This window comes from Myxocyprinus asiaticus, chromosome 20, assembly GCF_019703515.2.
Source record: "Myxocyprinus asiaticus isolate MX2 ecotype Aquarium Trade chromosome 20, UBuf_Myxa_2, whole genome shotgun sequence".
Taxonomy (NCBI): domain Eukaryota; kingdom Metazoa; phylum Chordata; class Actinopteri; order Cypriniformes; family Catostomidae; genus Myxocyprinus; species Myxocyprinus asiaticus.
Window position 1 is genome coordinate 1,437,084 of NC_059363.1, and position 27,907 is coordinate 1,464,990.

A 27,907-nucleotide genomic window follows, 5' to 3' on the forward strand; every position below is an offset into this window, starting at 1 on the left:
CTGTTTTGTCTGTTTGTCATCTATATTTCCACAGCCTGTCTGGCATACAAACTAAATAATCTTTGTCTTATGTAAATATTCGGTTTTATTTAGGCCTGTTAATATTATTTTATTTTTAAATAAATTATTAACATTATCTAAATTAAAAATGTTCTTTATTGCGATATTTGGTTAAATAAATGACTGGTTGTCTGAGGTGACGTCATGTGACGCAGCAGCGGGTGAGAGGTGAGAGGGGCGGAGCGCCACGTGTTCTTATGATCACACTGTTAGCAGCCCATTCATCATTAAAGACATGGTGTTATTAGAGAACGACGTGGTAAGAACACTTTATCTCACATATTCTGTGCTTATCCGTTATAAAGCTATATATACTGTGCAGTACATTCATGATTTGAGTGTTTAATCGGGCGGCGTGGAGTTCAAACATGTTAGCAAGCTAAAGCTTCACACTCATTTCTGCACTTTTTAGTGGTAATAACTCTTTTGAATTTCATTCATTTTTGGATAATATTAAAGTAGGAATGTTAATAATAACATCTTAAAACGTGTTATTAATGTTAATCAGACTTGCAGTTCATTAGCGGCTGATAAACGTCATTCAAATGAACTACAGCTGTGTTGCAGTGTTCATATTACTACTGAGTCCCATAGAGAACAGGACGGGAATTTGTTCTGAAATAGTTCGCGTTCCCTCGCGATAGAAGTGTTGCAATAAGTGTCATGTTCTCTCGCAATAATTGTTGCGTATCAGGGGTTGCACCTAACAGTTATTGTGACAATCGATTAATTTGATTATTCAGTTTAATCGGATAAAAATTTTTATATTTCCTGTATTTTATACAAATGTTTTTTTTTTGTGTGAAGAACATGTTACAAATCATCAAAACCAATGTGGGGTCAGATTTATTTAGGGTTTGGGTCAAAGGTCATTTTTTTGTGGTTTCAGGAAGTAACCACCATGCAATAAAGGGCTGGAGATGACATTAGTGAAGATATGTATGTTTTTCGCATCTCTGCATGCACAGTTTTATACAGTTCAGTCATCTGTTAACACATTCACTCTCGCGCTGAAAAGTCTCATCCCGGTGCTCGCTGTAGTACATGCGCTCACATGGTGAGAAACATCACACTTTGACCTCAGCTTAACATCAATTAAAGCTGCACAATTGATTACATTGAAACTGAAAGCACGGTAAACGGTTGTGCAGTTTAATCAAAATGATTGCGCTCCTTTCCTCCATTGCAGTCGGTTTGATTGACGTGGATGCGCGCGCTCACGTGCTCGGTGAGGTTTAACGGAGACTCGCTTGTGGTAAAAACAAACAGTTTTGCGAAATATGCACCTGATTTTGAATTCATAACGTATACATTACAAAACATAGAAAATAGCAGTGAAATGTAAGTTATGTGCTGGAGAGAAACAACTCTTAAGCGCATGAAACAGCACGCGCTCTTTCAACGCACCTGACGCAGCAACCGCTCCACATTAAACTGTATGCTTACTATGATCTTTGAAGTGTTTATAAAGTGCTCTCGTGTGCTGGGCAGATTGGGTCGTGTTTTTTCCGCTTCAACTTGTCTCCGTCGTTTTTCAAATGAGATTAATCATGCAACACATTTTCCACCGGGCTGTAAAGTGACGTCACTGACGGAGCTTCTCCATGCTCGTGGCATATATCCAACTAATCGATAATGAAATTCGTTGTCGATGATTTCCATTATTGATAATAATCGATTTTATCGATTAATTTGTTGCAGCCCTAGTTGCGTTCCCTGACAATAAGTTGTGCTTGCCCCTGCAATTAGTGTTGCGTTCCCTCGCGATAAATTAGTGTTGCGTTCCCTCGCGATAAGTTGTGCGTGCCTCGCCCTGAGTTAGTGGCGTGTTGCCTCGCCCTGAGTTAGTGGCGCGTTGTTAGTGGCGCGTTGCCTCGCAATAAGTTAAAAACTTTGGCTTTACTATAGTAGTATCCATGACAGTTCCATTTTTTTTTTTTTTAAGTGTTGCGTTCCCTCGCAATAAATTGTGCGTGCCTCCAATAAGTTAGTGGCGCGTTCCCTCGCCGTAAGTTAGTGGCACGTTCCCTCGCGATAAGTTGTGCGTTCCCTCGCATTAATTGTTGCGTTCCCTCGCCGTAAGTTAGTGGTGCGTTGTTAGTGGCGCATTGCCTTGCCATAAGTTAGCGGTGCATTGCCTAGCCGTGTGTTGCCTCGCGGCGCATTGCCTCGCCATAAGTTAGTGGCACGTTGTTAGTGGCGCATTGCCTTGCCATAAGTTAGCGGTGCATTGCCTAGCCGTGTGTTGCCTCGCGGCGCATTGCCTCGCCATAAGTTAGTGGCAAGTTGTTAGTGGCGCGTTCCCTCGCCATAAGTTAGTGGCATGTTGTTGGTGGCGCGTTCCCTCGCAATAAGTTAAAAACTTTGGCTTTACTATAGTAGTATCCGTGACAGTTCCATTTTTTTAAGTGTTGCGTTCCCTCGCATTAATTGTGCGTTCCCTCGCAATAAGTTAACTTTGGCTTTACTATAGTAGTATCCATGACAGTTCCATTTTTTTTTTTTTTTTTTTTTTTTTTTTTTTAAGTGTTGCGTTCCCTCGCAATAAATTGTGCATGCCTCCAATAAGTTAGTGGCGCGTTGCCTCGCCGTAAGTTTAAAAACTTTGGCTTTACTATAGTAGTATCCATGACAGTTTTTAGAAACCATGGTTTTACTATAGTAATATTGTTGTTACCATGGCTGTAATAGGCTAAGCATGTTGTTTTTTGTTTGTTTGTGGAAACCGTTGTTTTAACACTGTATACTGTATCTATATAGTAACCTTGGTTTTACTACAGTAACCATAGTTAAACTGGTATTTGTAGTTAAACCATAAACACAAAATTATGATTTTTATCATAGTTTTCGTTTTCCTGTATTATTACTATAGTTTCACTACAATTTCATCGGTAAAATATGGTAACTGTAGTAAAACCACGGTAAATTTATTGCGAGTGCACGCAAAACTATTTCAGAAGAAATTCCCGCCCTGTCATCCAATAATGTACAAATAATTACTATGTGCATTTATTTTTTTGACCTGCTTGTAATTACACATTGTTAATGATGATGTAGTTATTAATCATGGTAGCATGTAATATGACATAGTGTAAAATAAAATGTATATTTTAGCCTACTATTAAAATGTTGATTTCCCTGATGTCAGTAATAATTCAACTGTCTCTCTGCAGTTTCTCACTGAACTCACTCGGCTGTTCCAGAAATGCAGGACCAGTGGCAGTGTGGTCCTCACTTTAAAGAAATGTATGTTCATCTGTTATTACAGTACTTTTTCACTCCTACCAGGTTGGACTACATAGTCCAAAATATATTAAGCAAGGTGTTTGCATTCTCATTCCATGAATGTTTGTAGATTGTTGATATTGTAAGGGATGCTTTTAATGTGCAGATGATGGCAGAACAAAGCCGGTCCCCAGGAAAGGGCATACAGAGACATTTGAACCAGCTGATAATAAATGTCTGCTTAGAGCTTCAGACGGCAAGAAGAAAGTCAGCACAGTGGTGAGAATAATTCATAAAATCGTTTGTAAATGATTAGTGCATGTGTGTCAAAGCAAATTTAATTGGTTCGTTTTTTAGTTGCTCCATTGAAATAATTTTTGTACATCTTGTGCTATGCAACTTATATTTTTGGCCCTCCTAATGTACATACGAATATAATTCGCTGTATAATTAAACCTGATATAACATTCTCTTTCAGGTCAGCACCAAAGAAGTAATAAAATTTCAAATGGTAAGTTTTATTACTTATTTGATGTTGGTTTCCATAAACTCTCTTTATACCATGTTATATAAAGCTTCTTTTACAAGTATTAGACATTTTGGATCATGTTTTTGGCCATGTAGTATGAACTGTGTACTAAGTACAGATGCAGTACACTAGATTTTGTCAAATGTTTGGTAACACTTTAGTCAATTTTTATTTTTTTAAATCAGTGTTGGGTAAATTACTCAAAGTAATCTACTACAAATTACTTCAATGAAAAATAATCACATTACTTTTTCATTTTATCTTTATATATTTTTTTTTTTTATCCCCTTTTCTCCCAATGTTGAAATGCCCAATTCCCACTACTTAGTAGGTCCTCGTCGTGGCGCGGTTACTCGCCTCAATCCAGGTGGCGGAGGACAAGTCTCAGTTGCCTCCGCTTCTGAGACCGTCAATCCACGCATCTTATCACGTGACTCGTTGTGCATGACACCGCGGAGACTCACAGCATGTGGAGGCTCATGCTACTCTCCACGATCCACACACAACTTACCACACGCCCCATTGAGAGCGAGAACCACTAATCACGACCACGAGGAGGTTACCCCATGTGACTCTACCCTCCCTAGCAACCGGGCCAATTTGGTTGCTTAGGAGACCTAGCTGGAGTCACTCAGCACGCCCTGGATTCAAAGTCGTGACTCCAGGGGTGATAGTCAGTGTCAATACTCGCTGAGCTACACAGACCCCAATAATCACATTACTAATTAATTTTGTTACTTTTTGCTCAACAAGTTCATTGTCTGTTTCATTGTTCATTGTCACACGCAAGTCGTACATGTAGTGTATATTACATTACAGTAACTAATTACTTTGTAATCAGATTACACTCAACACTGGTTAACATGAACAAACAATGAGCAGCACTTATTAGTCTTGGTTAATGTTATATTCAGCATATACTAATACATTTTTGAAATGAGAAGATTAGCTAATGCATCATTACAATGATTAATAAATGCTGTAAATGTTCATGATACTTAATGCATTTACTCATGTTAACAAATAGAACCTCATTGCAAAGTGTTACCAAAGTTTAAATCGCCTTTCTGCACCTGTCCTTATCAGTAATCAGAATATTTCCTATTCGATTTGCAGGCGTATTCTAACTTGTTGCGAGCGCACATGGACGGATTGAAAAAGAAAGACAAAAAGAGTAAAAGCAAGAAAACTAAAGCCACACAGTGATGAACGGAGAAAAAGAGAGAAAGGTGCGTTTAATTGGAACTCTCCAGGACATTGAACACTCACCTGTGCCACTCCACCGTCCCATCCGCTCTCGCTGCGCTTCTGATGGGGAACCTGATATTCATCGCGTGAGTGTGTGGTGCTCCGCAGCGGAGAGACCGATTAGGAATTGCCTGAAAATCTGCCAACATTTGACGTCTACTTTTCCAAACCAAGAAAAGTAGATTGGACCCTTTTTTTTTGTTTGCTACATTTATTACATCTTACAGAAAGTTTTCAGTTTTTTTTGTGATGTTAAGACATCGAGGATGAGCCAAGTTCTTTTATGAAACTTTGATTTAAACAATGTATTTTAAATGGTGAGTCGGCACTGTGGTCAGGAATTTTCTCCCCATATCTAAAAACGTCTTAATTTCTCCACTGTTTGTTCATGTTCAGAGAAAAAAAAAATTGAAAACAAGATGTCTATTTTTGAGTCTTAAAGATGCTCTTCATTTGAAAGTTGCTCCTTGAACAAAGTGGAGTGTCTTGCCATCCTTCCCTTTTTGACATGAACTTTTACTTTGTAAGTGCATTTTATGTTACATTTATTGCGTTTGGCATCACTAGTCCTAATGAGAATACCAAACTTTCATTTCTTTGACTGTAGAATTAAATCTGGTTCAATTGAATTGTTTTTCTCAAATGTTTGTTTGTGATGGTCACCCTTTAGGACAATCGTGTATTTATGCCTTCAAATAACATCATGGAATGACATTCAAAAGACTTGGTTTAGAAAATGAAACAAACAGACTTAGACCTTGTGTACTGTACAAAATGAATTTAAAGAAATAAATACACTATATACACAGCTAAGCCACACCACAGAACATCTCAGTCTATATGGAATGAGTGACACGTTTAAATCGCTGTGTTCCTCTTGTCTGGTCGTTCTTTGCTGGACGTCAACGTGTGGTTGCGTTTGGTCCGCTCTTCTTCAAGATAACCATCCTTCATGATGCGAGTGACATACTGGAACAGACTCTGAAGAGAAATGAATCTTAATCAAAATCTAAAATACACAAGGCCATATTGCAGTTTCAATCTTTATCCAATCAATCATGCAGCATTAGTGGATATCATACCGCTGGTTTTAGATGTTTTAATTCTTAATTATTTATAATATTGTGGCTATTATTTCTGGATTGTGCATTTTAATTCAAGAGTTTTTACAAAGTGTATTACTAATTAATTCTAAATAAACCATTGGTTTTTCATTTTGGCGTATTCATGCTTTTTACTGATATGCCGATGGTTTTAAACTGGTCGATAAATATCTGCAGCCGATACATCGGTGCGTTCCTAGTTTTCCTAGTCAATTATTTGCATGGAACAACCTAAACACAACCAATCTCAGGCCTTCCTACCAATCAGAAATGATTAAAAGAACATTTAACCTCAGCAACTCTTCTCAATAGAAGCCAACTATAACACTGAGGGTTTCAGTGCTTCATTGTTTTTGTTATATATCCCCTTTTCTCCCAGTTTGGAACGCCCAATTCCCACTACTTAGTAGGTCCTCATGGTGGTGCGGTTACTCACCTCAATCCGGGTGGTGGAGGACAAGTCTCAGTTGCCTCCGCTTCTGAGACCGTCATTCCGTGCATCTTATCACGTGGCTCGTCGTGCATGACACCGCGGAGACTCGCAGCATGTGGAGGCTCATGCTACTCTCCACGATCCACGCACAACTTACCACACGCCCCATTGAGAGCGAGAACCACTAATCGCGACCACGAGGAGGTTACCCCATGTGACTCTACCCTCCCTAGCAACCGGGTCAATTTGGTTGCTTAGGAGACCTGGCTGGAGTCACTCAGCGCTTTGTTAAAATGTTAGAAACTAGAAAAAAAGGCCAGCTACAAGCCACTTCTGAGAAACACCAATTACATCACAGCTGGAGTCTGAAAGAAGCCATGAGACACAACCTCAAACCTCTGGAAGAAATGTTCAACTTGGAGGTTCAACTGGGTGAATACTTTTTGAAAGCCATGTTTTCTGCTCATACAGTGTAGCTTTCAATTTTTGCTCAACACTGAAATATCTCATAAACTACCTTCCATGCCTGTTCCAGTTCAGGTGTCCATTGGTCCTTCAAAATCGGCTGCACAGCACAAATGAACTCCGCTCCAACATACTAAAAGAGAACACACAAAATAAACAACGACAAATATTTGCACACTCAGGGAATCAATTTATATTAATAAGTAATTTGCCATTTCTATCAGCTGAGCAAACATGAATATCTGTCATATTTCTAGCATTAATCTCACTGGAACTCAATCATTGCAGTATGTATAAATGGTTTGTGTTGATTAACTCTTTATGTGGCGGCACTTATGATAGTCCCCAACAGTTGAAACGTTTACTTTTAATTTTTTTGTGCACTTTGTACCCCTTTTGGTTTATCACATGCACTGTATATTTCCTATCATTCTTCAGTAAAGATTTGCCTGTGCAATCATGGATATTGGACTTAAAACTTCAAACTGGTAATCCACATTATGCCACAAATGCTGGTGATTGAGTTTAACTTGTATTGAAAACAGAATATTGTATTGAATCACATCCTCAAACCTCCAGCCTGACAATCGTACGGTAGCTGCAAGAATCTCAGCCTGTCTGGTAGACATCTCATGCTAGATGAAGAAACACCACCTCCAACTCAACCTAGCAGATTCGGAACTTCTCGTTCCAGTGAGCCCAGCTATACAACATAACTTCACTATTCGGCTAGACTCGTCAACGATTATAATATCCAAGATGACTAGAAATCTTGGGGTCCTTTTTTGACAATCAATTGAACTTCAAGGACCACATTGCAAAGACAGTGCAATCATGCAGTACAACATTAGGAAGATCAGATCTTTCCTATCTGAGCATGCTACACATCTTCTTGTCATATCTAGACTGGACTACTGCAATGCTCTCCTGCAGGACTTCATGCATGTACAGTCAAACCTTAGCAATTGATCCAGCATGTGACGGCCAGTTTGGCCTCTTCATTGAACTGCATTGGCTGGCAATAGTTGATGACACAAGACCTGGTGGCTATAAAATAATACATCAACGCAAATAATGTTTTAATGGTACTTACCCCATAATACTTTGGAGGCGCGTTGTAGCGGTAATGACTTTTGCCCAGTTCCAGTGCCAGCGTCTGTAAACGCTCTAACTGATCGAGTCTCGCCACACTCTTTTCGATGAATGACATCACCCTGTACAACACAATCAACACATCATCTCAAAAATACAATACATGCCTATATGTCTGATAACTGTGCGCTAAACATCACACTTGTGCTTCGATTAAATTCACGTAGGCCTGTAATAGGAAGAAACGGTGCACCGATTTTTTTCCCGCACTTTTTCCAAGTAGGTATACAGTAGCTTCAAGGTGGACTCTCCAAAAGACGGCGGGGTTACCCCAAAATGGGGTTGTGCCAACTCCAAAAGGGGGCGTTGCTTCCAGTCATGGTTCCGGTTAGGTAAAGGGCTAGGTTAGTGCAGGGGTCTCCAAACTACAGCCTGGGGGCTGAACACGGCCCTTTGAAATTCTTTGACCGGCCCGCGGAACCATGCCCGTCACACGTTTTGACCGGCCCACACTTGAAGCGCAAGACTGCTTTGGTGGCTTTTTATGCCTGTGAGACTGACTTTAGCATGAGCCAATTGCATTCGAGGCTGTTAAGGAGTGTATCATTGGTTTCACCCGCTGAATGAATACGCTCCTTCACTGAAGTTCGAGTGGGTTGTTTGAGTCTAAACGAGATAACAACGTCCCATTCATGAAGGAATTGAATGTACTGGTACCACTTGTTTCGCAAACAAAATGCATGAATCAGTCATCAATAACGAGCATCTGCTGAGCAACTATAAACGAGACAAGGAGGCAAGTTGTTTGTTCAATTCGGCAATCTCGTTCAACAAGAAAATGGGCTGGATGAATTATGAATAATAAACAACTAATTACAATGGCATACAAACTTTATTGAATTAATTTTTAGGCTAGTGTTGTCTATTTTTGTGTACAGTAACTTGATAAAAAGTCATGCTCAACAGTTCCCAGTATGATAGATATGCTTTGTTGTCATTTGTGGGGAAATGCTTACGATGCTTAAACACTCTGCAGTGCAGAATTGTTGAGATGCAAATTTTAATAAATGATAATTAGACTTTTTCCAATCGTGAATAACTGAATAATCTGCTTTTTCTTTGTTCAAAGCGTAAAAGACAGTCATTTGGTGCAAAAGCGTAATTTGCAAAAATTTACAAGATTATGTACAGATAAAAAAAGGTCACTGAAATGTATCAAAAACAAAGGTCTTTAACCCAATGGATGAATCCACTGATGCAAGATGAAGTAGGCTAAAATGTAACATTTCATGTTAGCCTACAACAGAAAAACATAATGAAAGTTCTGTTGAAATCAGTGGTGGAGGTAGGCATGGGCAACATGGGCAGCCGCCCATTTCTGCATCTTGCGGGGGTGGGCGGGGGGGTGGGGGGTGTTGGCTCTGTCACAGGTCTAAATTGAGCGCATGCCCGCGGGCAGGTCAGTGTGTTTGTCTCTGCATTCTGTGAAGAAGCCCACGCAACCCGCAACCTCAATTACAAACGCACACGCGGTCACATTCCCGTTGAGTCCCACGGGCCGCGTTCACCGCGCCACTCAAGAGCCACTTGAACTTTTGTGTCAGCATGAGAGCGGTGGTACACTGCTCTAATCCTGCTGGCACATCTGACAGCAAACCTCTGATTAAATCAAGTCCTGGATTAATTGCTCTTATGGGAATTTCAACGGGGGAGACACTTAAAGGCTGCGTGCACTCATCAGCACAACAGCGGCACAAATGCATTGGATTAGTTTGGAGTGTGGGTGTGTTAGCAGTAGAAATAATCAACAATATCATGCTACAATTTTGTAGTGGCTCTTAACATACTGTATCTAACATCAGAAAGCTGTATTGGTTCATATTTCACTGCTATATGTAAAAAATATGGCCATATGAAAAAATAGGCCATTTAGTCTAATTTACATTCGTTTCTAAGTGCATACATTACAAAAAAGTACCAGGGTGGTACCCTGGTACAGTAATGGTAACTGAGGATAATAATATGGTAAAATATATAGGACTCCCATTGTTCTGTACAATGACGATTATATTTTTTTTATATAGCGATGAAGAGAAATCTTAAAAAAAAATCTAGTTTGTGTATAAATGCATTCAAGTTGATTTCACACACTGAAAAAAAATCATGTGTTGGATTTACTTAAAAAGTGTGATGCAAAATTGCTACATATATTTTTTAAGTAAATTCAACTTATGGTCATTTTTTGTCAGCACAACTAGAAAACCTGTGTTATTCAGCTTTATTTACTTAAAAGTTATGTCACACAAATAAGATTAACAACTAATAGCACAGTGGTTCTCAAACATTTTTTGATGAACGCCCCCCTACTTCATTCCCTCTTGTTAATATATTTTACATTTGTTTTTTGAAAATGTTACTGTATTCGTTAATTATTTATTTTTATAGTTTTAACAGTGCTTTTGTAACAAGATCATAGTAAGCACATGGCAGCATGGATCTTCACTACTGTGGTTAGATGTAACATGATTTCTATAAAACAAACTATGGCATTTTTTGTAATTATAAACATTTTTGTAACTATAAACAGTAGACCGTGGTAATGTAGAATTCTGTGCCGAATTCAAATGGTTTCCGCTGCTCACTGAGAGTTTAAGAGCTCAAGCTTTAAGAGCTGCTCTGTCCATTGAGCCGTATCCATCTACAGAGTCATACAGGTGCATTAGCCGACGTTGTGCCTCCACTTGTGTATTTGACGCTGCTAAACCAGATACTTCAGATGCATCACTAGACTTCAGAATCAGATGAACCAACTGATATACTCCAAGTCTAGATAAACATTTTAAAGCAAAGAGGGACTTGACGATCGATTTGATTATTATGGCTGATAAACGCCCCCCCATTTGTAAACTAACGCCCCCCTCTCTACTAATTTGCTCTCAGCACCCCCTGGGGGACTGTACCGTCCCCCTTGGGAACCCCTGTAATAGCACATTGTTTCAAATGAGCATTTACATCACTGTTTCTACTTAATTTACTTGCCTCTAAAGAAAATAATAACTGAGGTCAGGCATTAAACTTGATTGTGCATGTAAAGCTGAACTTACACTATAGATATTCACAGGTGCAAGGAAAATAACATTAATTGAACAGTTGACCACTAATGAAACACTAATCACCCTAATGGTGACTTTACACGATTTACATGAACAGCTATTTACAGTAAAATAGCATGGATAATACTAAAAGTGGCTAAAATCTATTTGAATTCTTATAACAACTAATTAAATGCAGCAATAAGTTCCTTTTGACCAAACAAACATACTTAAATTATTAAAAATGCAAGAGCTTATTGGTATTCCCCACAACCTCAGTTCTGCACTTGATTGTTTGAGTTAGTATTACTTAAAATCTTAATTTTATGCATTTGCAAGCTATAGAAGTTCAAGGAACTCACGATTATTCATTTACTCTATATAACTCTCTAAGTTCACCTTGAAATTGATATTTTGTGTTGTACACAATTATAAAAATTAAGTAAAGCTGTTATCCATTTGTACATTTTTTTACGTTATGGTCATTGAGCCAACAAATGTTTTTTTTGGGGTTTTTTTTTTTAACTGTATGTTTTTGATTTCAAACTAACCATTTGCAACAAAAAATTCAATTAAATGACTCTTAAAATGTTTAATGGTGTAACCATAAAATACAAAGTAGTTAAATATCACAATCAATCAAAATGTTTGCAAACATATTTTTGACATTTTAATTAATCAATTTTAAAGAGACAAATGATAAAATTATAAGATTAAGCTAAACTACTCAAAAGTTGTTTTACACAAGAATTTCAGCATTTATATAATTTTTAATTTATTTATTTTTTGCTACAATCTCAGAGCGTCTTGCACTAACAATAGACATTTTTTTACTTTAAGGCCCACAAACAAATATGAAAATTAATTCAGGAATTGAACTGAGATGTATTGAAGTCAACGTCTGTTTGAATTGCATTTTTACATTAATTTATTAAGAGAGCTGGACAACAACAAAAAAAAGAAGAAGAAAAAAGATGATGTCATAGATATACTCTCATGGTACTCCAAGGTTCTTATACAATACTATGGTATTTCAATGGTACATGTCCAACAAACAATGGAGTTACCATGGAGTATTGTTTTGTTAGTAATAGATGAACATGGTAATTTTACTTTCAAGCAGGTGTACAGAACAATAGCAAAAACATTGGATTCAAAGCTTTCGGTCATGTCACGTATTGTGGACGTCAGTCAAAGTGACACGTCCCTTACTGAGCGACTAATTGCTATAATGACACACTAATGAGGGCTCTACAATCACTCACGTCATGTGCTTTGCTCTCTACGGTGCTGTGAGATTCAATCATCCTGGTGTGCAAATGAAAGAAGTTCTTGAAACAAAAGCTTCTTATATCACTGCCCAGATAAACCATGTGCCGCAGTAGTTCATGTTTTTAATGAGCAGGGAGAAATGAATCCCTGCTTTAGAGGAGTCCTACTAAAGCCTTTATATATTTATAAAAGGTTGAATTGATTTCATGAACTTGACAATGACACCAGAAATAATTAGCAGTGAGAATATGAGAGACGGCATCTGTCAAGCTCTGAAAAGGACAGAAGAGCACCATGAAATATCATAAATGTTGCCTATGACTTCTGCTAAATATTTCAAGTCTTCTGAGGCTTTTCTATAGCTTTGTGTGAGAAACAAACTGAAATTTAAGTCCTTATTCACTGAAAATATTCGCTGATGTTGCTCTCAATGGGCTACTTGTATGATCCTACTTTTTAATGATGCTTTTTTTTTTTTTTTTGTCCTTTTTGGAGTGACAGATGTGGACACTGTCAATTGTTGTTATATGGAAAACAGCTGTGAGAAGATTCTTAAAAAGTTCTCCTATGTGTTCCACAGAAGAAGGAAAGTCATATGGGTTTGGAATGAAATGAGGGTGAGAAAATAATGACAGAATTTTCATTAAAAAATAAATAAATAAATAAATAAATAATAATAATAAATAACAGCTCAATCATGCTTAATTGAATCTGCTGACAATGCTTTTTTGTCAACCATCAGAGTTGAGCATTTGGTGCCAATAGAATTGTAATGAAACTAAAAACACACTGCAGTCAGCAGATTAAGTGTCTAAGCAGATGCAGTGCTTGATTCAGGTTTGATTCACAACCCTTGACCACTGTGAAGTGTGTATGGAGTCTAAATGTCTGACATTATGCTGGTCAGGATCAAGCGGACAGGTGTTTGTATACTAGAATACTAACCGCAGGCCGTGGGCACGAAGCTCCCTGCTGGTGCGTAAACTCTCCAGATCCTCCACATCCCGAAAGAGGAAGAAGACGTCTTTACACTCCGGATGAGTCTCAAATAACCTGTTGCCAAGACAACAGACATTCAGCAGGTAGAAGAACAATGCAATAATGTTTGCATAAGCACAAATGCATCTCTTAAACTCTCTTAAAGCGTGGAAACTCTTTGAAATAGCTCCATTCCTTTTAGTTCACATCAACAGCATATTAGTGCCATCACCTATTGTGTTAGCTATAAACTGTTTTGGAGCTGCAACAATTACATTTGCATTCTTTTCACACACTTTCTTGCCAAAGAGTTTTACAAGAGTTTCAAGTGTGTGATTGGGTTGTGATAGATCATTCAGCAGCTGTAGAGAATACATATTGAAGTACTAAAACAAAACAAAGAATTGCCAACAAGATTATGAAAATAAGGTCGCAAAGGAATAGTGTTAGTTAAGTTTTAAGTAAGATAGGAAGTGTTAGGTAAGTTTTGGTAACAATTGTGAGATACACAGATATAGACACATTTGCGATTTAAAAAGTTGAAATTGTGATATGTAAATTTGCAGTTCCAAGATATAAAGATAAAATTGTGATAAATACATTTGCAATTGCAATATAAAAATCACATTTGTGAGATATAAAGACCCAGTTGTGAGATATATAGTTGAAATTGTGAAAAATAGTCAAAATTTGATATAAAGTCGCAATTACAAGAAATAAAGTCGCAGTTGTGCGATAAGAAGTCGCAATTCCCAGATACAGTCGCAATTCCGAGATAATGTCGAAATTGTTGAGATAAAAAGTCACAATTCTGAGATATAAAGTTGCAAATTCCGAGATAAAGTTACAATTGTGAGATATAAAGTCGCAATTCCAAGATATAAAGTCACAATTCCGAGATGTAAAGTCACAATTCCGAGATAAAGTTGAAATTGTGAGATATAGTCGCAATTCCGAGATATAAAGTTGCAATTCCAAGATAATGTCGAAATTGTTGAGATATAAAGTTGCAAATCCAAAATATAAAGTCGCAGTTCCGAGATAAAGTTACAATTGTGAGATATAAAGTCGCAATTCCGAGATAAAGTTGAAATTATGAAATATAGTCGCAATTCCGAGATATAAAGTCGCAATTCCAAAATAATGTCGAAATTGTTGAGATAAAGTCACAATTGTGAGATATAAAGTTGCAAATTCCGAGATATAAAGTCGCAATTCCGAGATAAAGTTGAAATTGTGAAATATAGTCGCAATTCTGAGATATAAAGTTGCAATTCCAAGATAATGTCGAAATTGTTGAGATATAAAGTTGCAAATCCAAAATATAAAGTCGCAATTCCGAGATAAAGTCACAATTTTGAGATATAGTCGCAATTCCGAGATAGTCGCAATTCCAAGATAAAATCACAATTGTGAGATATAAAGTCGCAATTCCAAAATAAAGTCACAATTGTGAGATATAAAGTTGCAATTCCAAGATAAAGTCACAATTGTGAAATATAAAGTTGCAATTCCAAGATAAAGTCGAAACTGTGAGATAGTCACAATTGTGAAATATAATGTCGCAGTATAAACGTACAAATTATGAGAAATAAAGTTGCAGTTGCGAGATAAAAAGTCACAATTATGAGATTTAAAGTCTTATCTGTTAGATGTAAAGTCTCAACTGCGAGGTATGAAGTCGAAATTGTAAGCCGAAGTCGCAACCGTGCAGCTTTAAATGGCAGAAATAGTAATAATATTGAAGTATGTGAATTCGAATTTAGCCATAGTCACTTTACAGTGTAAAGACCAATTATAAGACACTAAACATTAAAATGAGGCCATCATTATCTGTTAGATCTAACAGATTAAGACAATGAGATTGTATTAAGTGTTAAAAAGTGCAGAGTTTAACCAAAAATACACGTAAGGCTGAAATGATCAAAATAAAGTTGAATGGAGTATGTTAAGCGGTTCAGGCTGAAATAACTGCAGAAATTCTAAGGAAGAATAAAAGGAGAATGTTTAGTGCTGCCTGGCACGAGCCTGACTGAGAGCCATTGTTGATGATGTTCCTGATTTTCCAGACATTACGGGGCCAAACACCCGATCTGAGATGTTAGAGAGTAATCAGTGATGGTCTGTTGTTGTCTAGGAAACCATCACGCTTTTTGAGATGTGACGATTGTCTGACCTACATCATCGATGGAAAGACAGTTATTCAGGAAGATCCTGGCAGAGAAAGAAAGATTTTATATTGCCAAGCAGGATGGGCTCCTAGATAAACATCTTCAGTTGGTGCAACAAGCACAGTTCTAACCCTAAACCTAACCCTAACCATTGACCAACCCTTAAATCAGAGGGAATTATGTTAAAAATGTTGTTGAAAACCCAATAGAGCCTATGGACAAAACAAATGGCATTTTTACTTCTGGAACCAGACTGTTGCTCTCTATTCAAGCCCAAAGTTTAATATCTGATTTGTTGATGAGAACGTAGTTCCAGAGCTAACATGCATGGATGTTGATCCACAAATCTGTTCGACTTGTCATGGACAGTACAGATGAAAGCAGACATGAATGAAGAGTTGAGCTCTGTCAACAGGACCTGTAATAAAACTGTGAAAGCACAGACTTGTAAAGCCCTGTTCTGACCATCACTGAGATCATCAGGCGATCGCTGAAGATCTCCAAAGTGACAAACACGTCCAAGAGAATCAGAACGGAAGAGGATGAAGATGCTCCTCAGGAGGAGAGTGGTTTAATTGAGTGCATAAATTTATAGCCTGATTGTTAAGCTCAAGTGAATCATTCTGAGTTCAGGTCAAGAGAGTTTCGGCTGTTTTTGTTGATTATGAGAGAGAGTTCTCACTCTTACAGTATGAAGAGGTTTGGGTGTGACCTTTGAAGAAATAGAGAACCCAAAATACTTTAACCCTCATGTTGCTCCAAACCTATATGCCTTTTTTATCATCTTTGGAACACAAAAGGACAACCTGGTCTCACAGAATCACGTTACTATACCTACATTATTGCACACAAAAATCGTATCTTATGCCATCTACACACTTTTACTATAGTGCATGACTCATTTTAACATTTGCATTACATGATCAACTACATTTACAAGCTTGTTCGAGTGTGAGCAAAATGCACGGTAGCTCAACTGATAGAACATTGCACTTGTGATGTAAAGGAGCGGGGTACGAGTCCTGAAGAGCACGCCTGAGTCCACACGTGAACCCGAAGTGTCATAGAAGCACCACAAAATGACATTTTGCAACTACTGAAAATTCTTCAATTAAGGTTTAGGGTTGGGAGGTCAGTTTTGTTGATTTAAAACTCGGTCTCTTTTGGAGAACATTTAACTCGCTTTTAGCGCCACACAGTGGACACTTCACCATGGAATTGCAGCAATATGTGTATTGAACCGCATAATATCATTTTGCAAAAATGTTGCCATAATTTGAGATCATGAGGCTGCAGAAAGAGCTGTTAGGTAGAATGAGTCTCACTTGCTTTATATGGTAAAAAATATGCAATGAAACTGAAAGGTGACTGAGGCTAACATTCTGCCAAACATCTCCTTTTGTGTTCCACAGAGGAAAGAAAGTCAATTGGGTTTGGAACAACATGAGGGTGAGTAATTGATGACAGTATGTATATCTCTAATGACTTTCTCTGATCTGTAAAGCAGCATATGCCACAGCAGGACAGATTCTAATGAAACCTGGATTACAGTCTTTCCTCGCAGACACGAACTTAAACTTGAGAACTTGAGGGGAACTGACTTCATTCATTAAAAATCACCAAGACACCAGTTGATTAAAGTCATTAAGCACAAATTAGCTCTGAGAAAAGCTCCAGCAGCATTCAAGAAACGCAGATCACACTTGCTTTCATACTGACACTCAGAAATGTTTTTGAAGTAAACAAATACTTTTTGGGATTACTGTATAAGTGAGGAAAAGTGTTTTACTCCTGCACACATATTGAGGTCACTTTTGTAAAATGTGAGACTTTTCCAAAAGTGTTCATGACACAATATGGTTTTTCATTTGCCATCTTTTCTGCCGTATCTTCATTTTGATAAATCTGTTTTTCCACACACAAATGCAGACAGCTGCAGCATTCTTATATGTTTCATAAACAGCTATTTCACAAATCAGCCTGTTCCATTAGCAGCAAATGTTCTCTTTGCTGACAAATGAATTGTCCTGCTACATTACTGCTTTTGTTTATCCATTAATACTGATAGAGGATGAGAGGGAAGAGCACAAAATGATGCTTCATTGTGGTGAACACAAAACATTTAATGGACATTGTGCTCAGTGATATATAGAAGGTGATGCATGTGTGTGTGAACGAGTTTTGTGTCTAAAGAATTAAGCCAAATTTCAGAACACATATATCAAAGAAAAGGTGTACTCAAGTCATTGTCGGTTTGAATCGCATTTCTAATAGATTTCTGGATCATTTAATAATGCACAAATGTTCCTGTTATATAGACAAAATTATATATTTTTGTAAAACAGCAGATATATGCATGCTGTTATATAGAACGTCTATGACTCTGTATATTTTTTAGCATAACACAAAAGAGTGTGTCTGACTCACACAATACCTGTGGTACACCTGATGTTAGCATGGATAAAAATAGAACATCAGCTCTCTTCAGATAAGAGAGTTGCTTTGAAATCACTTTTTGTTTTTTACCCGATTCAGCTTTATCGTTTGCACAGTATCGGCTTTTGAGTCACACATTCTAGTTTTTGATAAGCAGAGATGCATTAATCGTATCCAAGAGGAAAAACTCAATCTGCCTGATCTGCTAATATATCTTTAACGACATCACACTCTTGCTTATAGCATATGTACTGAAGACCTATCCTCAAAAAGATTAACTTTCCCTATCACCAGTGTTACTCAATCCTCCCATGTTCATATTACTTCATATTAGCTTGACATAAACCATTTGCATTGGGAATAAATATTTGAATATTTTTTTGTTTGGTTAACTGAAACTGGGCAGAAGATTTCTAGTTCATGGCATGCTTTGCATGTTTTATTTTCTGTCTTTGTGCAAGATGAAGCATGTTATTTATTTATTCGTGTTTTTTTTAACAAAAGTATATATGTTAAAATCATTTTGCAAGAGCTGTGGGCTTTTATTTATTATGTACATGTTGCTTTGAAACTATGTTTATGCATATCATTTTTGAGACACTACAAAATTGTGTTCTCAGTGCAAGAGCATTGTTCATAAATGTCAGGTCAGGGCAAGTTGTTAAAACTTCTTTCTAGACTTAAAGGGATAGTTCACACAAAAATAAAAGTTCTGTCATCATTTACTCATCCTCATGCCATCCCAGATGTGTATGACTTTCTTTCTAATGCAATACACAAATGAAGATTTTTTGAAGAACATTTCTGCTCTGTTGGTCCATACAATGCAAGTGAATGGTGACCAAAACTTCCAAGCTCCAAAAAGCACATAAAAGCAGCATAAAAGTAATCCATACGACTTCAGTGGTTTAATCCATCTCTTCAAAAGAAATATGATAGGTGCGGCTGAGAAACAGATCAATATTAAAGTCCTTTTTCACTATAAATCTCCACATTCACTTTCACATTCTTCTTTTGTTTTTTGGCAATTTGCATTCTTCTTGCATATCGCCACCTAGTGGTTGGGGCAAGTCAAAGGTGGAGATTTATAGTAAAAAAGGACTTAAGTATTGATCTGTTTCTCACCCACACCTATCATATCTCTTCTGAAGACATGGATCAAACCACTGGAGTCTTATGGATTAATTGTATGCTGACTTTATGTGCTTTTAGGACCTTCTGAGTTCTGGTCACCATTCACTTGCATTGTATGGACCTACAGAGCTGAAATATTCTTCTAAAAATCTTAATTTGTGTTCTGCAGAAGAAAGAAAGTCACACACATCTGGGATGGCATGAGGGTGAGTAAATGATGACAGAATTTTCATTCTTGGGTGAACTATGCCTTTAACCACAAATACTGAGACAACGTGCCCCGATATAGGGGTCGACATTTGTAAAATAGTATGAGACGTATTTACTGAGTGACAACTTGCCCCAGTCTGTCCTAATACTGTTGTTTCGTCAAACTGGACAGTCAGCAAAGTCAGTACCTTGTTAAAAAATGAGTTTTTGAGCTGAAATGAAACATCGGCAGGTGTAATCGATTAACTACCATTATAGTGTACAACTGACATCTAGAATAAGAGATAAATGCAGTGATTTAATATCTCTTGTATTCTTCTCACCTGACAAACATGATGATTCCCACTTTGGCGATGTCCTCCTGGATAACTCTCCACGAGTCTTTGATCATGTGGATCTGATGTTCGCTGAGATGCGCCGGAGCGTCACCCTCATTCTCCGTGTCTCTGTCTCTCTTCTCCGGTGCTCTCGGTGTCAAACCAGACCCTGATATGGCGCAACCCATCCTTACAGGAATAAACGTTCCTCCGCTGGGAGATAAACCACTGCTGGGGTCGTTTGCAGTCAGATGGTTATGATTACTCGTGTCTCTACTCGTATGCGCGCAGGGAGTCGCTCTGGCTCTCCATCATGACTGTCCAACATCTGAGCTTTAGTGAGAGACTCTCTACCTGAAAGCTGCTCATCAGGAGGGGAGGAGTTCAACATCATCATAATCATCAATATCAAAATCAGTTCCTAATGCACAAGACACGTGTCTTGCACTAACAAACGAACAATCATTTAGATGTTTCATTTAATTGCCAACTAAGCTAAAGTCTGTAACACTACATACAGCTTTGTATATATGCATATACTTATCTTTATTTATACAGTATATGCATGCATATATATACATTGCAATATCAGTTACACATTATATTATTATATACGTTTTGGTTGCATTTGAATGAAGACAGTATGTGTAAAAGTTTATCGGTGCAATGTAATGCTTTCATAATGCACCTTATATTTAGTTCTACATTCTCGTAAATACATGCAAAAGCTATGATGCATGTTTAAGAAGATAATGCATTGTTGCACTTGAGAAAAAAAAATGGTATAGCATGTCAAGATGATCATGTGTTTTAATACATTCGTCTTTAAATGATGCAGCGAGTGAATCAGGATGCATGGTAATGCATTATAAATGTGGATAAAAATATGAACTTTTATGATGTATAATTTAGTATTAAGTATGCATTAAAAATACACTAATGCATTGTTTGATGAACAATGAGAAAGTGTTTCCAAAAGACTATTCTAACAATTTTCCTTTTAGAATGTAAAAAAAATATACATTTTTCAGAGAGCCACTTTGCAGCATATAACAAACTTAAAACTCCAGTAAGGTATTCATATGACTTGGCTTATTCATTCATTTATACAGTGCTTGTTTGATCCTTAATTCAGAATTAAAGCTGTTTTTCTGCCCCTTCGAGAAAAGTCATTAATCATATCGGTTATGTTACTATGGTATGTACTCAAGACTAATTAAAAAGTGCAGAAACGAATTAAACTGTAATATGCCCCCCAGTCATGTAGAGTCATTATAAAACATACAGAGAGAGACAGAGTGTGTGTTTTGGTCCACTGACCAGCAGAAATGACAGGAACATTGTGAACAAAATATACATAAAGGACAACAAGAAGAAATTATTATGATTATAGTGTTGAAAGCTTTGTTTAATGTAATCGGAGAGAAAAAATATGAAATAAGTGGGCTGTTTTTACAAAGGAATTGTGCATACTATTTACACCATTTCAAATAAATAAAGATAAATATACAAGATTACAGTGTCATCATACCTGGAGATAAGTCCCATACCAATGGGCAAAAATACAAAAACAAAGCTAGCTTACAATATCTCCCAATATCAAAGACTATTTACCCAATTCACACATTCTGTGTGTCCATTAATATGCTCCTCAAATCATTTGGTGTCCGTCAAGTATAATGACCTCATATTTGACCTTTAAACACATAACAAATCAGCAACAATTCAATGTAAAGATTCTAAAGCAGAATGTAGATTTTACTACGGACATTCAATCCATTTAAAATGGTACACATGCTGCTGAAAACATTCCAGGCTGGCAAAGACATCAGTCTTCCTTGGTTTTTTTCATTGATTGGGTTTGATCTGATTATAATGTCCATTTTTCACATAAGAGTGGAATGATGTCTTTATGAGATAACCCTCTTTCCTCTAGCTCAAATACAAACAGTTATGCAAGACAGTGTCTATCAAAATACACTAGTAACTCTTTGGCTTAATGCACAAAAACTAGTAGATTGTATGTAATATTGCAGTGCTCTTTTGTGATAATGTGACCAATTTTTCAGTACCAAGTAAATGTCATTTGTGCATCATTTGTACCTTAATGCTTTCCTTGCAGTGCATTGAACTATTGTAAGTTCTCCCTTGAGGCTTATTTTAAAATTACTGAAAGGAAAAATGCATGAACAATTCAAAACATTACAGTACCGCAGTCGTAATTTGTCTCCATATCGTCAGTTCAAAGAGGCACACGCAAAATAATGTAGGAAAAGTCTACTGTATATTTACATGAACGCAATTTTATAAATACATTCTGAAGTCCACAGGTATCCCTTTTTCAGCGGGTTTGGACGACATAGAACTCACAACTGGCATTTTAAGACACCAAAAACGCACCTGCGTAAGACTAAACACATGCTATTCCTCTAAAACAGTTGCCAAACATCAAACATTTTAGAGCACAGAATGGTATCTGAAAACTATTTAAGGTTCTGAATGAATGCAATATAAAATATTCAGTTGTGAGCCTCATATGTAAGAATTTCTCCAGCAGGTTTTTAACCAAACTGTGTTGACCATTCTCAGGTTTTTCAAACAAACAGGGTGGATGACCTGCGTCGACCCATGCACAGAACTTCAAGTCTTTTGCTCTGCTGTCCATCATTGCGAATTCGGATTGCAAAACGACATCCGACCTTAGCTGATTCTCATTGTCTACTCTTTCTGTTGCAAGACCACTCTTTTCTTGCATGGTCCTACTTACCCTCAACTACAATTAAGTTATTGTCATTGGGCAGGGTAGCTTGACCAGTGTCATAGCAGCTATTCGGTTTTGCATGTGTGTGTGGTGCCCCCGGAACACGATCAAGAGAACTAACTTTACGAGGTGAAAGTGCACCTTCATTTACAAGGGTCTTGCTAGAAGAGGTTGTTGAATCTGTGGTTGTAGGGCTCGGGAATGTGACGTCACTGAAGGGGGATGAACAAGACAAGGTATGTGGAGCTCTGGACCTCTCCAGTCCATGTTCCAGCATCCTCTCTGGATAAGAGCTGCTACAGCTGACTGGCAAAGGATAGGAGGGAGTGAGTTCGGTCTCTAGGTTGTTATATTTGGAGCGCAACTCCTTGACATCTGGCCAGTGGAAGCTTTCAGTGTGTGCTGGACTTTGTGGTCTCAGTATGTTTAATCTGCAGATGTATGGCATCTGAGGACTTCCAGGAGAACAGAGGCTGGAGGATGGACCAGAAGTCTTAGAGTCCTGCACAACATCCTGCTCATTCAAGGCCAGTGACAGTATCCTGTCAGGGATGCCTGCGCACAAAAGAGCAGTGGGTTAAGAGTGTGTTTTAAAAAATAAGGGCACCAACACACTAAGAAGGCTCCAACGGGGCATTTGATGGATAGATATGCAGTGGAAGGTGTGTAAAGAGCAGTGTCAGTTTGAATTCAAGAGCAAACACAGCGAATTTCTGAAAGCACAACTGGACCCGACTCTCTGAGATGCTCATTGATAAACAGATGCCTACGTCAGAGTGCGTTGTGGCAAAAGTTGAAATGTTCTCAACTTTTGGCTGCATGATGAAGCATCGCTTTCATAAACCTTTGCATTTTCCCTCACCATCAATCTAATGCACCATACCCAACGAATCAATGCATTCGCAGGGTTCTCAAATGCAGCATAAACTCTTGTATACAAGTGCTCAAAGGCTACCTACAAACTAGAGTTTAAGATTGATTTTAAAGGGGTTGGTGCATCACAAGGACATAGAGGAAAAATGCAAGGGCTTGTGAAAGCTTCGCTCCACATGCTACCAAAAGTTTTGCTGTACCATTCTCCAAGACACTTAACCTCAGGTTGGGAGATTGTCCCCTTCAAAGTGTAGTTACTTTGGATAAGAAAGTATCTGCCAAGAAAAAATAAGAACAAAGGTAGTACACTTAGAACTTGAAATAATGGGCTATTCAGGTACTACACCCACCTTTGTCTTTCCCAGGAGGTCTTTCCTCCATTACAGAGGACAAGTTGTTGGGCATAAAATGGCTCTCCGAGACCTTGGGCCTTTGTTTTACTACAGGTCTGTTGTTTTTGATACGCTGACTGTACTGTCTAGCCAACTGGAACACTTTATTTTTCATATTGTCCATTTCATGCAGGATGAGGTTTTCCTCATTGGCAGACCTCAGTGAGATGATTTTGGGTAGAGGAGCATGGTTGACTTTGTTGTGCTTATAGAACTTGTGATCTTGGTTTGGAAAGGTCTCAAACTCTTGCCTCTTGTCCTTTCCTAAGCTGCTGTTGAATGGGGAAAGAGTGGAGAGGGTAGAGCTTTCATCAGACTCTTCCAACATTAGAAGAGGTTCTCCGAGTCCATTATCAGAGCTGGCTTTGCTGGTTTCTGCTTTCTTCTTCTGATCAGGTGTAGACATTTGGGAATTCTCTGTAGTTTTGAGAGAGTCCTGAGGTTGTCTTAAAGCCCCAATCATCTCCACTTCCTGGTCTTGCCACACCTTAACCATATTAGCTGTGGGCTGGAAATCCTCAGCTTTAGGAAGCACTTCATCTCCATTCTGAGCTTGAAACTTGGAGCTGTTAACTATGGACTTTGTGTCACTGTCCAAGCCAGGCAAATTAAAAACATCCCATGAGGTTGGCCGTGTGATCGTAGACGCTCTCCTGTGTAAAACCAGATCTTCTTCTGGCATAAGGTCATTGAGCTGTTGACTCAGATTGCGGACTAGTCCTGCAGGAATGTACGAGAGACTTTCTCTTCGTTTAACAGCAAAGCTGGCGTCCTGGTGCTCTGCGTGTTCGTAATAACATCTAATCTTATGGATGAGCATTCGGTCCTTTTTGGTGAGGGTATCTTGTATCCTTTGAGGTCTTTGGTCTGGTTTGAATGGGCTGTCTGGAACCGTCTCTGTTGACAGTTCTGGAGTGGACCTTCCCAAGTCTTGGGCTTTGTCTTTCTCCTGCGGCTCTGTGCTACAGCTGAGCATACTGCTCCTTCTACTTTCTGACCGAGAAGATGGGTAGCCCAAGTCACATGATCTACCTGCTCCCAGACTGCTTTTTCGTGAGAGGCTACAGGTAAACTGCTCAGATACCTTATTTGTATTGTCCAGCACAGATGAAGGCAAGAGGCCATAAGGTGCTGGAACTCCCTCGTCTACCACCATGTCTTCTGTACCTTCTAGGAGGTCCCTGCTGGATGGAGTCTTCTCTTCATCTTCTCTTACTTGTGTTTCTAGTCCAATATAGGTTGAGAAACCAACACTGTCCTCCATTTCCTCTTCAGTTTCTCTTCCTCCATTGAGGAGGTCCACTATCTCTAGATCTGTGTGGCATCTTGAAATTATTGTCCCATGTGTCTCTGGATAGTTCAGTGATTGGTTCACTCCTGGAGAGGAGACCCTCTGTGAACTGTTTTGCCCAGCAGAACTCTAAAAAGTGGAAAATGGATTGTAATGAGACATTACTGCAGGAAGAATTATGTTATCAGATTGTAGCAAACAGGATATAAAAGATAACCTCATTCAATATTTCCTAATTGGCAAAGTGACCAGTCAGAAATGATGAGTGTAATATGCAGTATCTAGCTTTAAGAGACAACTGCAATTTGTATTTTCAGTCCTTGTTTTCCTCTACACTGATTTACGATTAGTCAATATCAGTAAATACTTAGCATAACACCATTCCTGCAGTTTTTCAGGACAATATGTACATGTGCAACCTTATGCAAAGATGGATTTAGCATTCACTTTTCACAGCAATTCTCAACAAGACATGTGGATGCATGCAAGAATGTGCGAGTAAGTGAACATGATTTGTCTTAGTTTGCCCAAAACACAGTAGTCCCCGCAGGACCAATGTTTGACCATTTGTGAAGAGCTTATCTGCCTGTTACTACACGGGTGGTGCTTTTGAGATGCAACCACACATGGTACAGTAGAGAATTAGAGAAGATTGGAAACTAAAATCTTAGGGTTGGTGGCGTGGTCTAGTGACTAGCATACATTGGTCCTATTAAGTTTAACCTTGGTGCTCATCCGGGAGATGCAGGTTTGAACCTACCTGATATTGTTCCCCTAACCTATTCTTTCTCTCTCTTCCCCTAATAATTTCTTCCTTTACACAGTCAATAAAACAACATGGTCACACGGGAGGTTGGCCTGTTATTTCAGATACTTCCGGTACCCTAGGATTGGCCAGATTATGCCGACTTACTGACAAGCGCCATCTGCTATCAGACATGTTTGCATCAGCTCCAGCATGTTAATCTTCACCTGTGGAATGACCTGATGTGCGTCACGTCAGCAGCGTGGGAGACCCAGGTTTGTATACCGTGCTGAAACCAGGAAGTAATCGCGTTCACATAATCAGTGACAAGCGCGATTCAAAGGTTGCATTTTCCCCCTCTAACATTACATTTTTACTCCACTGATAGTTGGGTTTAGGTTTGGGATTTGGGTTGGGGGGTATAGTTTAAAAAAAAAACATGCATTCCTCTTCACTGCCTGTTCCACTTAAAATAACTCCATATGTTGTCCATATGCCCGACAACACTTACCGCTTTGGCCACTGAGGGCAGTTCCAATTTTGGTAAGCACAGACCGATTTTAGCTAAAGAAAAGTCAACCTACTGTTTCCGATTTCACTGTGAGATCAGTCAACATTTAAAAGTGGCAAAAGCTCAAAAATATATTTGGAGAAAAAAAGCATAATTAGCATTTCATGTTTCATTAAGAGTTATGGAGAGAGCTAATAAAAAGTGAGAATTTGAGATAAAACAAGTGGTTGGTTAGATGATGAGCATTTAAGCTCTCACATGAAGAATTCCTGTTCAGCAACGTTTTTTTTTTCTCATGCCAGAAAATGATCACAGGTATTGGCAGTGTCCCAAAGCCGTCCAAGTATACATAGAAAGCATATTTGGGCATCAGAGGTGGAATCAATTGTTCGATTCCATTCAATCAATAGCTATTGACTGCCAAAGCAGATTATGAGTGAAGAATCTTAATGCTTTTACAGATTTAGCACCTATGTTGAGCTCACTTGAGCCACTATGAAAGTTTTATAACAGGGTGTTACCTGTCCAAAAAGACTCAAATTATCCTCAGGCTTATCCTCTGATGGAGTCTGGTGGCTCCTGTTCATTGGCCAGTTCTGCAGATTAACCCAACTTCCATCTCTGTCCTGTGTGACCACAATACAGCAAATGACAGGAATTTAACAGCTGTACGGCTGTACTGAGTGACTGTGGTCACAGAAGGTCGACAGTGACCTCCTGTCATTTGTTTTGAGGGCTCTTTACCAGCTGAGTGATATTTCAACCTTTTCTAAATATTTGCAATTCATTTATAAGCATCAATGCATTTCAATGTTTTTCCACACACAACTGACCTTCTGAAATTGCTTTTGAGCGCTATCAAACAAAAAACAATAAAAACGGGAACCTTTGTTTCATTTAATTACGGAAGGCAAGCCATCCGACCTCCAACCCCCAAATTTGACAGTTAAATTTCCCTTTGAAGTCGAACTTCAATCACAAAATCCCATTGTGGCACCGAGTACAAACACACTTTGAGACACCCGACTGACGTATTACTATGCATGGGATCTTAACCATAAAACACCATAACATCCCCAGCATGACATGTCACTGTAAACGATGCATTACAGCAAATTACATTTTTGCAACATGAGCACATACTGAATCAAAATGATGCTTATTGAAGCATCTGCCCTCAAGTATAAAAGTTTTAAAAAGCACAATATGACTATTTCTACACTTCTGTTTCTGTACTGTCCACTATTTTGCATCATTTATATTGAGTTTATTTTGTATATATATATATATATATATATATATATATATATATATATATATATATATATAGTGTCTGTATAATGTGCATGTTTTCTGTATATTGTACAGTATAGTGTTTATTTTGTATCGTAAAATTAGCTGATTGTTGTGAATTTCCCCTGTGGGATTAATAAAGTACAATCAATCTATCAGGCTACCTCATCCATCAATATGATACTGCAAAGAAACCTGTAAATCAGTGGTTTTTCTTCAGGACAGTATCAAAACAGACCGGCATCCCATTTCACAAACCACCAGTTGAGAACCCCA

The 27,907-nt window shown here is 38.2% G+C and overlaps 3 protein-coding genes across 3 annotated transcripts in view; 1 reads left to right on the top strand and 2 right to left on the bottom strand.

The window, feature by feature from the left end:
* Positions 1 to 217: 217 nt before the first annotated feature.
* On the top strand, positions 218 to 6,276 carry LOC127410749 (signal recognition particle 14 kDa protein-like). Its single transcript, XM_051645968.1, has 5 exons — positions 218 to 319; positions 3,234 to 3,306; positions 3,452 to 3,564; positions 3,764 to 3,796; positions 4,931 to 6,276. The coding sequence occupies exons 1-5, from the start codon at positions 296 to 298 to the stop codon at positions 5,018 to 5,020; spliced, it is 333 nt and encodes a 110-aa protein (XP_051501928.1). The 5' UTR covers positions 218 to 295; the 3' UTR covers positions 5,021 to 6,276.
* On the bottom strand, positions 5,921 to 20,083 carry LOC127410754 (neuroglobin-like). Its single transcript, XM_051645975.1, has 5 exons — positions 19,772 to 20,083; positions 13,465 to 13,572; positions 8,157 to 8,277; positions 7,116 to 7,196; positions 5,921 to 6,043 (listed from the first exon to the last, which is right to left on the bottom strand). The coding sequence occupies exons 1-5, from the start codon at positions 19,951 to 19,953 to the stop codon at positions 5,921 to 5,923; spliced, it is 615 nt and encodes a 204-aa protein (XP_051501935.1). The 5' UTR covers positions 19,954 to 20,083.
* A 1,043-nt stretch (positions 20,084 to 21,126) lies between these two features.
* The window catches only part of LOC127410763 (pleckstrin homology domain-containing family G member 3-like), a 78,982-nt gene continuing 72,201 nt past the window's right edge, over positions 21,127 to 27,907 (bottom strand). The window contains exons 16-18 of the mRNA XM_051645980.1: positions 26,860 to 26,964; positions 23,750 to 25,211; positions 21,127 to 23,081 (exon numbers count right to left, since the gene is read on the bottom strand). Coding sequence (XP_051501940.1) covers positions 22,525 to 23,081; positions 23,750 to 25,211; positions 26,860 to 26,964 — 2,124 coding nt within the window. The 3' untranslated portion in view covers positions 21,127 to 22,524. The remainder of the gene's footprint in view (positions 23,082 to 23,749; positions 25,212 to 26,859; positions 26,965 to 27,907) is intronic.

Bases quoted from the DNA above. Each gene is read 5' to 3' on its own strand.
- LOC127410754 (XM_051645975.1), bottom strand. From the start codon at position 19,953: ATGGGTTGCGCCATATCAGGGTCTGGTTTGACACCGAGAGCACCGGAG. The intron at 13,573-19,771 runs GTGAGAAGAATA...TCTTGGCAACAG, and splicing joins GGAATCATCATGTTTGTCAG to GTTATTTGAGACTCATCCGG. The intron at 8,278-13,464 runs GTTAGTATTCTA...TGTGTTGTACAG, and splicing joins CTTCGTGCCCACGGCCTGCG to GGTGATGTCATTCATCGAAA.
- LOC127410749 (XM_051645968.1), top strand. From the start codon at position 296: ATGGTGTTATTAGAGAACGACGTG. The intron at 320-3,233 runs GTAAGAACACTT...GTCTCTCTGCAG, and splicing joins TGTTATTAGAGAACGACGTG to TTTCTCACTGAACTCACTCG. The intron at 3,565-3,763 runs GTGAGAATAATT...ATTCTCTTTCAG, and splicing joins AGAAGAAAGTCAGCACAGTG to GTCAGCACCAAAGAAGTAAT.